Below are 12543 nucleotides of genomic sequence, written 5' to 3'. Positions count from 1 at the left end.
GCATTTGACAGCAGAACTAATGTCACATACTTTATACATATGTAATAATATCTATGATATAGATTAATTATAAACACTAAGATTTCAGTGTTTAAAGAAACAGATTTGGCATCTTGAAGTATTATTTTACATGTTTTTTTCTAAAGGAACATTCACTTTAATTTACCATCACAAATGCATACAAACAAAAAAGATAAATAAGGATGAACAATATTGGATTTTTGCCAATATCTGATACTTTCCATCTAATTTTGGTCAAATGCAGGTGCCGATATACGCACATATTTGTTCCTACGTAATTGCAGAGAATATCAAGTCTGTCCTCTCAATGTGGATTCACAATGTGTTATTCTTACTGCTATCGTGATGGGCCACTTGCAGATGCCGACATATAATACAATGCTTTTCAAAATGTACACATTCACTGGGCAAAATAGGAAAACTACTTAAACTTAAGTTACATGTACAACATGCGATATTTATTGTTATGTAACATATCGGTCTGTCATATCCAACGAAATGTAATTTCCGGCTGTTGCTGATATTTCATTTTAAAAACCTTTACCGATACCGATGACCTACTGATAACATTGTGCATCCCTAATAAATAGATTCAAAAATATATATATAATTAAACAATGCATCTAATATGATTTTGTAAAGTAACATTTAGCTATAGTGACATTTGGCGAGTGTTACAAATACTTGAATTTATGTTATTGTATTAAATATTTAATATGATGCCACCCATCCACTCTGTAGAAAACATCAAGGCACTATTATCTCTAAATGATGGAAGTCTTATTTGTAAATAAACAACTTAGCTTTTCAGGAATATTAAATAATTGATGCTGCACTCCAAAACCAGAGGCCAATTGCACTGCTCTTATTAAATGAAAAGGCCAACCTGATTCCTCTCTAGTGCTCACTACATTTGCAAACAAAGTCTCGCCCTTTTTTTTACCTAAAGTTATTAATATGTTACAAGTCACACTCACAGTACATGCCAATTCTTCATGTCACCAAACTGGCAGACTGGTGAAAGTTGATTACATTTTATTTGGACACGTCTTCTATGTCCTGCACGGACGAAAAACTAATTATTCAAACCATTTGCCAAAGCATTTACAAAAACCGTCAAACCGTTTGTCTGAAAAGTGAGTTTTTTCTGATACTATATTAAGTCTTTAGGCACATGCTGGTTTTTTTATATATTTTTCATTATATTTTAGGAAAAGTAAACATTAGTCCCAAGTGAACAAAGGCTAAATATAGTACAAGAGAATATTTCAGAAACAAGGAACACAATCAGGTGTTTGGCATCTTTCAATAACTTCAAATTTTAAAGATATGCAGATATGTTCATTTATTTTCATGTGCAATACATATAATAAAGACAACGTGAGCTTTACAAAAATCCTGATAAAAATGTGATTTTTCATGTGATCTAGAAATGTTGAAGTTGTACTGTTAGATATCCAAAGTAAATACAATTAGAACAAACCATACTCGTATTTGAGCACAAATAGGTTTATTCTAAAGGGAATAATTGGACTTTCTTGCTGAGAGTAAGTGTATGTGGGCTAACTATGAAGACAATTAGCCTAGCTTACCATAAATACAGGAAGTAAGGGGTAACAGCTAGCCTTGCTGTGTACAAAGAAACTTTTATTTTGGAATTATGAAACTATTTTGAGAGACTCCACAAAGTCACTTCTATGATTGAGATGAGATTTTCAAACTATTTTCTGCAGCATGTAAACATCCTATGTCTTTTACGTTGGTGTTCCATGTCAACACAAAGTCAGATTTGATACATATGCTGTAAATAAAGCCACAGCATGGATGGATTTCCCCAAGTCTTACAGCAGAAACTCTTTCACTCCATGTCACTGCACACATGCACCACTCAAACTCCGAGAGACCTTTACTGTGTGTGAGACATTCTGAACATGACTCTTTCAGTATTACAATTCCATCCTCCTCAGCTGCATTGAAGGCTACTTATAAATGGTCTTACACCTCCATTCTCACAGTTTTTTTTATTCCTCTGCCACTTGACCCGAATAATAGTCTATAAATTCAATGCCTTCCACTTTATATGTCACTGTGCAGCTGCAGCTTATATTCGTGAAGTGCATGTCTCCTCCTCCTCAGCAGCATCCCCTCCTCTGCAAGGTTGAGGGGAGTCATCAATTCATCCCAAAGGCATTTCATTCTGTCTCCCTGCTTCAACCTATCAACCTACTTCAACCATCGACAGCACCAAGGCACACATTAAACTTTAATTAGAATATCGCTCAGCTTGCCCTGTCTTGGTAATGGCGGTGCTCGAATACCATTTCCATCCGCACACTCTTCTTCAATCATTACAACGACAACAGAAAGCCAACACAATACTATTATGCATTATACAGTACAGTGTCTGCAATGCATTGATAGCCTACTATATGCAAGAGTGGAGTTTAAAGAGTCATATCAATATAAAAACAATGAATTATATTTGATTAAATAGGTTCAAAAAGCAATGAAGAAAAAATACAGAATAAATGCTTGTTAAATACATACACAATAAAATGTACTATTCCGCTTTTGCATGAAGACATTATTGAGTTAATAAATTAGTTTTACAATGAATTAAAAAACATTAGATATTACATGCATCCATCTGCTTTATTTCCTGCTTACATTCCTCATCTTTTCTCATCCTTATTTCATACCACTGAAACAAGCGGCAACCTCCAGGTCTGAAAAGTGAAGCCAATGCGGAAGTGCCTTAAACCTGTATTCTCTCCAATGGCCTGCAGGGGGCGACTCCACTGTTTTCAAATAGAAGTCAACCCTTTCATGGTGTTTTCTCAGTTCATTAAAGTTAATTCTACCATGTTTGTTTGCCTTACACTTGTTCAGTGTTCGGTAACACTTAGATCCACCCTCTCGTTGATACTTTTGGTTCCAAAAAAACCAAGATGGCGACAGCAAAATTGCCAAATGTCCATGTCTTATATACAGTCTATGCACTAAACACAGAGAGCTGTAGTGTAAGATATTGCTTTGCATGAGAATAATCCCCAGAAACATGTACAGTACATCAATGTAGCGAAGCATAATATATTCATGGATATATATTTGATCTTATTTAGTCAATATGATGCAGTTTGTGCCCAAGCGGGACTTGTTAGGAGCAGCTTCACTAAGAATCACGTGACTTCATAGATGTAACCGACCCTCGTCATAACTCAAAGGGTTTTACTGTGTTGCAGATATGCACAAGTAATAAAAATACAAACTTTTGAATGGATGTCTTGTCTAGTTGCAGTTTATCTGTTGAAACATCCAGGAGGTCATTAACGTCGTCCTGCCTGGGTCCGGTCAAACATACACATTTTGTATGTATCAAATCAACTTGCTGGTCACTTATTCACTTTCATGGGCAGGGTTGAGAGGAGAGAAAATAAACAATTTGTAAACTTTTAACCACCTGTGTCTCCAGGAACATTTATGGGAAACTTACCGAGTCATCCATTTAATCCCCTCCACTCTGCCTGCTCTTCATTTTGAATTACATTGTTGCATGCTTTTTACACCTGTCTAATAAACATTTCAGTACTTTACATTTCATTAATTATAACATTTGTGTGACACTTTCTATGACTTGCATGTCTATAATGTATTATAAACATACTTATAATGCTTCATAATCTGTATAATTGTGGTTATAAGCCCTCATAATGTGCCCTCATACATATTCATAATGCTTTAGAACAATAATGCATTTTATAATGACATAATAAGTATCATAAGTCACTCACTTTTTTCAAGGATCATAGTGTATTATAATTCGTATAGTTATAATACATTATAATCTTTATATAATGAATTATAAGCACTGTTATTATGAATTATAATGTGATTAAAAGTTACTCTAAGTAGCCAATTTGTCAGTAAGTGACCAGCAATTGTGAAGTATTATGATACTTAACCTTATAAGTCATTATAAAATGCTTCATACTAACTAATTTATGAGTGCTTATAACTATAATTATTTAGTGTTATAAACATATATAAATATGTTTATAATGCATTGCAGACATAGAAAATTGTAACCAACATTTGATTTAATCAAGAAAATATTTAGCACATTTTAATAAAGAACATTGGATTTGCTTCATGCATCCAGTACAAACAAACATGCTTCATACATTCATCGTATTGTGTCTTGAGTCTTACACATGATCTTTGGCACTATACTAAACATCTAAGTGATACCGTAAATGGTTAGCTAATCCGGTACTGTGAGTAGTGGAGCAATTTGTAATTCCCAACATATTGCTGCCAGTCTATAGTCCAGCAGAAGAACAACAGATCCAAAGCAGTTCACCTTGGCTCAATCGGGAAACCGTTTCTCTCATGTAAAGTGAGGCTCGTCCCCTCCGTTGTGTTATTAACCAAGTCTATATGTTTCTCAGACTGTTGCCCATTAGTAAAGGTCAATGGTTTATGCTCGGACACACGAGTAAGTTGCAGTTTTCTGCGAGACGGTCGACTGTAGCGAAGCAGCTCTCCATAGGCCTTGCGGAAATCCCTGTTGAAGGCTGGATACAGGATGGGGTTAAGAGCCGAGTTAAAATAGCCCAGCCACAGCACCACAGACTTAAGTGTGTTGGGGGGGTTTGTCTTTGCCTTTATGGCCATGCAGGTGAAAAAAGTGAAGTAGGGGAACCAGCAGATGACAAAGGCCCCCAGCACAGCGACCAGGGTCACTGTAGCTTTGTGCTCCCGGGCTATGGCTGCAGTCGATGCTGTGCGTGCAAACGACGGAGTGGCAGCACGAATACGCCGCACCTGAAACGAGCGGTTAGGCAAAGGTTAGAGAGACAGAAAGATTAAGGGTTTCCTTCAGCAACAAGTGAATACGACTGAATGTTATTTTAACATCTGTTTATCTGTTGTTTCCACTAAAATGATATGGGATCATATTTTGTCTTGATTTCCAACAAAAAAAAAGAGCCTCAGGTGGATGCAAAAAATAATGTATGCATTAAGTCATGACCTTTTATATCCTGTATAAAAATGAACACTGACCTGTTCCTGTGCCACTCTGAATATGCAAAGATACATTCCACACATAAGCAGCAGAGGCAGGTAAAATGAGCCAAAGGCATAAACGAGAACATAGTTGTTATTCCATTCAAACTGGCAGTAGTGTCCCTCCTCCTCATCCCCCATGCCCCAGTCTAAATGCTGCACTCTGTAGTCCGCTGTGTTCCAGCCCAGGTGGATGGGCACAAAGGACACAGCTAGTGACAAGGCCCAGATGGCTATCATGACCAGTGTCACCCTTAGACGGGTAACTCTCCGGGGGTAGCTAAGGGGGGCTGAAATGGCTAGGTATCGGTCCACACTGATGGCCACCAGGGTCAGGATGGAGGATGCACACAGCAGGACGTCCAGTGAGATGTAGATGTTACACAGGGCTCCTCCAAGGGGCCATTTTCCGCTGCGCAGCTCCACCGTGGCAGAGAGAGGCAGCACCAGCAGGCCTAGCAGGAAATCAGTGACCGCCAGCGACACCACGAAGCAGTTAGCTATGCGCCACAGTCGGCGGCTGAGTACCACAGCCAAACACACCATCACGTTCCCACCGATGGTCAGAATGATAAAAGCCGGAAGAACCAGCCAGCGGAGCGCTGTGGAGATCATGGTGACCTCCTCTCCTCAGGCACTGTGCTGCTGATTGATATCTCTGTAGAAAATGTTCAAACAGGCTCGTCCACTGCCAGTTCACTATTCCATCAGACAGTAATTTACACGGCACCTTTGTATAGAGGCAATCAGGTTCAGAAGTAGATCACAGAGAGTAACGCACTTCCCAGCCATCTCTTTTTACATAGTGCCAGTGCTGTAAAAAACTTCCCTGGTGAAGAACAAGAACAACGGTTATTACTTGAAAATTCACATATTAATTACATTTTATTATCTGTATTTCAGAGTAAAGCATGTTTATCATTTTGGCATGAAATAGTCTAATTGCAAAATATAAAAGGTAAAATTACCAAAAATGGTCAATTTACAGAAAAAGTATGAACAAGGCTAAAGGACATACTTTGCTTTCTATTACAGAGTTTTAAAGGAAATGTAAAAAAATACTGATTCCAATACTAGAGCAAATTATAGTACCTACATACAGCAAAATATACATAATAAAGAAACAGCTAAATACATCAAATGTCAGACAATAGACAACATTATACATTCCATAATGTGACACGGCTTTAATAATAACTCTGAAGTTAATTCCTCAATCTAAATAAATGTATTTACGTTTATACGTTTTAGGCAAAAGGCATGCTAACAAATTTTACTACAGTATGCTTGGTTAGTAATTGTTACAGATGTCTAAGCTGACCTTTCCTGTCTTTAGTCTCAGCATGGGGCGCTGGGTCCACATTTATCACCAAAATAAGAGATACATTAGTCACATGTATGCAGTGTTAGCTTGTAGGTGGTGTTTTGCAGTTCACCTTTCTTTAGTCAATACCATCCCTACTACTCGGGAACTCCATCCCAATTTGACTGCATGTGATATTTACTGTACATCCATCCAATCTATTAAGGAAAACAGATTTCAAGTTGTAAAAGTAAGCACGGAAATACAATAACAAAGTACAACTCCAAGTGTAATACATCACCATATATATTACTCAGCTATCACACACTACACATCCCATTCCAGTTTCTTACACACTATCCTTTCAACTCCATAAAGTTGCTATACACCCACAAGTTAAACATATCAACATCCTAAATCTGGCAGTGCTATTGTGCTTTTGGTTCTGCTCAAACACACCAGCTGTTTATCATTTACATATACTAAAGCTATTATAATGCTTGACCAGATTCAAAACATCCGAAGTCTTCCACATTGAATGGTAATGCTGATTTTATGAGTCTATAGAACAATACAGAGTGAACAGGTTGTGTTTTAAACGTGATATCTGCAGAGTTTAGCCACGAGGTACACATGAAACAAGTAATACACCTGGATGATCAGCAGCACAGTGAGACATAAAGAGAATGTATAAAATATATGTTGATGTCGGGGAGCTGTCCCCTAGACACGGGGACATTTATAAGAGAGAGACCATTTGCTAATGCGTGGGCTGAGCTATATACTGCATCACTGTCAGGCTAATTCAAGACAAGATCTTAAAAACAATCGTAAAACATTCTGCCACAGTCTAAGGAGTAAAATAAACAAGCTTGTCAGACTACAAAAAAAGGCACATATATAAAATACAATACTGTACCTTTTATTTAAAATGTACTTTAAGACATTTTATTGACTACTTTTAGAATGTTGAAGATATTTATTCACTGATAAGTTTGCATCCACATATAAAGCTTTCAAAAGGATACACAACTGAATATTAAACGTTAAAGTAAGTATGAAAGGGTGAAATATGATCCATCTGGACCACCAGATTGCCCTTTTTCTGTGAGCTGTTCTTTCAAAGTCCCAGCTGTTTTGCCTCCAAGCTTAGCTGTTTATTTTTATTTCTTTATCATCAGACTGCATCGGAAAATCACGAGTCCCTTTAACATGTGCAACCCCAAAGGGAAACTTTACACAACAGCTAATATAATTTAATGACATCAATCCAATATGTGTTTTCAATACTTCATGTGTTGCTTTTGTATCACTAGCAAGCTTGATATGTCATCACTCTTTAAACACATTTGGAATTTAGAAGAGTATGTTTCTGATCTTTTACAATTAAAATGCAGATAGGATCAGGGGGACATTTTTAAAAGAAACCTTAAGAAATATCTTTTTTAACCTGGCTTTTACTTAAGGTGCCATGTCATTTATTGCATGTGTTTTTAAGTCTTATTAATTGGTTTTCATATTATTTCAATCTTTTCTGCTTATTTATTTGTGACTTTTATTTATTTAACATTTTATTGTTTTTGTTGTATTTTCTAGTCTTACAAAATTCTATTTATCTACAAAAAAAAAAATTGTTTTTGTTTTTCTGTCTGTGCTGTTTCAATCTTTACTTTGGGCTGCCTGACTGTATGAAAGGTGCTGTGTAAATAAAGTTGAGTTGAGTTAAGATATCATTGACCAACATAGAAAATAGTCCAGCTCCAACTGCGTCACTCCTGGTTGACAGTGTTTACATCCTACATTTGCCATCTGCTTCCTTATCACAGAAAGGCCATCTGATATACTCCCATAAAAAATAGATGACGTTTGGCGTGGACTGAAATTCTCTAATTAAGGTTTGATGAGTATAAAGTAGAGGCAACAGCACATTGATAGTGACATTAGAAGTTACTGTATTTAAGAGGTTTAATCATGATCATCTGCTGTTATCATACTCCATATGAGTCTCTCACAGATGGCTGAATTTCTCACCCTATCTCTAAGGGAGACGCCAGCCACCTGTCTGAGAAAACCCATTTCGGCCGCTTGTACCCGTGATCTCGTTCTTTCGGTCATGACCCAGCCTTCATGACCATAGGTGAGGGTAGGAACAAAGATCGACCGGTAGATCGAGAGCTTTGCCTTCTGGCTCAGCTCTCTTTTCGTCACAACGGTGCGGTAAAGTGACTGCAGTACCGCCCCCGTTGCTCCGCTGCTCCGATTCTCCGGCCAATCTCTCGCGAACAATACCCCGAGGTACTTGAACTCCTTCACTTGGGTTAAGGGCTCATTCCCTACCCGGAGTAGGCAATCCACCGGTTTCCTGATGAGAGCCATGGCCTCAGATTTTGAGGTGCTGATCCTCATCCCAACCGCTTCACACTGCGAACTGATCCAGTGACTGTTGAAGGTCACAGACCGATGATGCCATAACGACCACATCATCTGCAAAGAGCAGCGATGAGATCCTCAGGCCACCGAACTGCAACCCCTCTTCTCCACAACTATGCCTCGATATCCTGTCCATGAATATCACAAAGCATTGGCGATAAAACGCAGCCCTGGCGGAGGCCAATATTCACTGGGAACAAGTCCGACTTACTGCCAAGTATCCGGACACAACTCTCGCTTTGGGCGTACAGGTATTGGATGGCCCTCAGAAGTGACCCCCTCACCCCATACTCCCGCAGCACCACCCACAGTATCACCCGGGGACCCGGTGATACGCCTTCTCCAGATCCACAAAACACATGTAGACCAGATGGGCATACTCCCAGGCCCCCTCCAGGATCCTTGAGAGAATGAAGAGTTGGTCCGTTGTTCCACGACCAGGACGGAATCCGCATTGTTCCTCTTCAATCAGAGGTTAGACTATCGACCGAACCCTCCTTTCCAGTTCCTTGGAGTAGAATTTACTAGGGAGGCTGAGAAATGGGATACTCCTGTAGTTGGCACACACTCTCTGGTCCCCCTTTTTGAATAGGGGAACCACCACCCCGATCTGCCACCCCCTAGGCACTGTCCCAGACTTCCACGCAATGTTGACGAGGCGTGTCAACCAAGACAGCCCCTCAACACCCAAAGCCTTCAGCATTTCTGGACAGATCTCATCAACCCCTGTGGCTTTGCCACTGTGGAGTTGTTTGACTACCTCAGTGACTTCCATCAGGAAAATTGCCGATTACCCCCATCAGCTTCCAGCTCTGCCTCTACCATAGAGGGCGTGTCAGTCGGATTCAGGAGTTCCTCAAAGTGCTCCTTCCACCCCCGATGTTTCTGGAGTCCTCCCGGATAACATCACTTCCTGCTTCCCTGACCACCGGGGTCCACCACGGTGTTCGAGGGTTACCGCCCCTTGAGGCACCTAAGACCTTGACACCACAGCTCATCACCGCAGCTTCAGCAATAGAGGTTTTGAACATCGCCCAGTCAGGTTCAATGCCCGTAACTTCCACAGGGATGTCTGAAAAGCTCCGCCGGAGGTGGGAGTTGAAGATCTCCAGGACAGGGGCTTCCTCCAGACGTTCCCAGTTCACCTGTTTGGGCTTACCAGGTCTGTTCAGAGTCTTCCCCCACCCCTTGATCCAACTCACCACCAGATGGTGATCAGTTGACAGCTCCGCCCCTCTTTTCACCCGATTGTCCAAAACATGCGGCCTCAGATCAGATGACACGATAACAAAATCAATCATTGACCTTTGGATGCTCTGGTACCACGTACACTTATGAGCATCCTTATGTTCGAACATGGTGTTGGTTATGGCCATTCCATGACTAGCACAGAAGTCCAACATGCCATTCCAGGTGTCTCTATCGTTTCCCACAGTGTGCGTTGAAGTCTCCCAGCAAGACTACGGAGTCCCCTACTGGAGCCCCCTGCAGGGCTCCATTCAGGGTCTCCAAGAAGGCCGAATACTCCGAACTGCGGTTTGGGGCATAGGCACAAACAACAGTCAGAGTTTTCCCTCCCATAACCCGAAGGCGTAGTGAGGCGACCCTCTCGTCCACCGGGGTGAACTCCAACGTAGCGGCGCTCATCCGGATTCTTGTGAGTATCCCCACACCCGCCCGACGCCTCACGCCTTGGCCAACTCCGGAGAAGAATAGAGTCCAACCCCTATCCATGAGTACGGTTCCAGAGCCAAGACTGTGCGTAGATGTAAGCCCCACCAGATCCAACTGGTCTCCCGCACTAGTTCCGGCTCCTTCCCCCACAAAGAGGTGAAGTTCCACGTCCCCAGAGCCAGCCTCTGCTGCCCAGGTCTGGTCCGTCAAGGCCCCTGACCATCACTGCCACCCATGTGACAGTGCACCCGACCCCAAGGGTTTTTCCCATGAGTGGTGGGCCCACAGGATGGATGGATGTGAGGCACCACGTAGCTTCTTTGGGCTGTGCCCGACCGGGCTCCGTGGCAAACCCGGCCACCAGGTGCTCGCTGTCGGGCCCTCCCTCTGGGACTTTCTCCAGATGGGGGCCCCGGGCTTCCTCCGGGCAGGGTCTCTCCTTTCCTTTCCCTCTGTTTTATGAGGTTGTTTTTGAAATTAACTAATTCAAATAAATTGTGAAAGTGTATCAGGGCTTAGAATATTATGATAGAAATATATGATGGACAATCTGAACAATTTTTGGTGCTAAATCTAAATCTAACCTTTTTTACCTCCCAAGAATTGATAGAAATGGTCAAATATCCCTCTGTAACACCACATTAAGAAACCAAGACCTTAAGGAACACAGTAAATTGTTAAAAAAAATCATAAGAAAGCAATACATCCCCTAAATGCCCAAAAGGTCTGCAATATGTGGCCGTAAAGTTTCATGATGCTATGATTATCCTAGAAGAATGCTCTCACTACAATGGGATGACTACTATAGGGACTAATATCTTCACACATAAACACAATTACTCATTTAATCAAGAGGAGGCTCAGCTTTCCAGTCATACTAAATTTGTACAATTCCAATACTGTTTCGTGACCCCAGCATGCAGAAACTAGGAGAAAATTACACATTTTAACTGCATGCAAAAGACCAACATGGTTGTCGTCGCAAATTGCATGGGATTAGCATAAAGTGGGCATGCATGTAAAGGAGAGGCTAATGGGTATCCATAGAACCAATTTTCATTCAGATGTCAGTTTTTCCCTCTCCAAAATGTAGCCTTCGGAGCATTATTTAGCCTCCACCATGACTCTATATTTAAAACTGAGCCCTCTTCAGCCTCAGAAAGACTAATGCAGAATGTCTGCCCTGATACAGGTAAACTAGTGGTAAGGTGTTCTTTAATATCCACTCCAGCTAGGTTTCAGAATGAAAATCACCCACAATCAGAGAAGTTAAGACAGCCAAGATATGCCTAAAGACCAGAGTATCTGTCTGACAGTATCTGCTGATATGAGGTGTGCATTCAGTGAAAGAAGCATCAGAAGGTCCTGGGTGTACAGTTCTCTACCTCTCTTAAGACCTAAAGAAAGGGTGTCGTCTCACCCTGATTGGCCGAGAGGAGAAATGCTCCAAGCTGCTCTCAATTGTTAATTAGGAGCCAACAGGTGATCTGAATATCCTCCAATCAGCTCTTACACTTTACATATAACTATTATAATAAGCTTTGAGAGTGAACGAGCAGAGAAGTAGAATCTAGAGCAGATTCATTATTGTGAGTCTAGTTAGGAAAGCAGAAATATATTTGTAATCGGTAATCAGTTGAAATGTGTCGTCTATAGAAGTGGAATTTGGACATCAGGGCTCTTGTTGCTGATATTATCTCACTAGTGTGTACAATTATATTTAATGCAATATGTTCTTTTTGTATCAGTAGTACCCCCCCTCTAAAAATCAACCTACTTTTTACTTTTATTTAAGTACATTTTTACTGTAAAGTACCAGTACCTTTACTTGAGTACACCATTCTACTATTGTTTCCACCTCTGACAGCATATGAAATGTGACACTAATTTAACTGTTTTTCTCCTGGTAAAGAGTTCGTTTTTTGCGTTTAGTTCTTATAAAAGGTACTATCTGGACTAGACCACACAGTGATATTCTATAATAGGTATGGTTAACACAGACGTCTGACTTTATGACACCTGTTAAAGAAAACAAACTTCTTGCTCAT

The 12543-nt window shown here is 40.5% G+C and overlaps 1 protein-coding gene across 3 annotated transcripts; it reads right to left on the bottom strand.

The window, feature by feature from the left end:
* Positions 1 to 4148: 4148 nt before the first annotated feature.
* hrh2b (histamine receptor H2b) lies at positions 4149 to 11838 on the bottom strand. 3 transcript variants are annotated; one of them, XM_029448460.1, is made up of 4 exons: positions 11750 to 11838; positions 6525 to 6609; positions 5086 to 5917; positions 4149 to 4845 (listed from the first exon to the last, which is right to left on the bottom strand). In XM_029448460.1, exons 3-4 carry the CDS (start codon positions 5701 to 5703, stop codon positions 4378 to 4380), a joined length of 1086 nt encoding a protein of 361 aa, XP_029304320.1. In that variant the 5' UTR covers positions 5704 to 5917; positions 6525 to 6609; positions 11750 to 11838; the 3' UTR covers positions 4149 to 4377. The 3 variants fall into 3 exon arrangements, with proteins under 3 accessions (XP_029304320.1, XP_029304319.1, XP_029304321.1); XM_029448459.1 differs by having other exon boundaries at positions 11754 to 11827; XM_029448461.1 differs by lacking the exon at positions 11750 to 11838 and adding an exon at positions 11080 to 11209.
* Positions 11839 to 12543: the final 705 nt, after the last annotated feature.

Source organism: Cottoperca gobio, chromosome 14, assembly GCF_900634415.1.
Source record: "Cottoperca gobio chromosome 14, fCotGob3.1, whole genome shotgun sequence".
NCBI classification, from domain to species: Eukaryota; Metazoa; Chordata; class Actinopteri; order Perciformes; family Bovichtidae; genus Cottoperca; species Cottoperca gobio.
The sequence above is the reverse complement of the archived record's forward strand: the minus strand, read 5'-3'. Positions and strand labels throughout refer to the sequence as shown.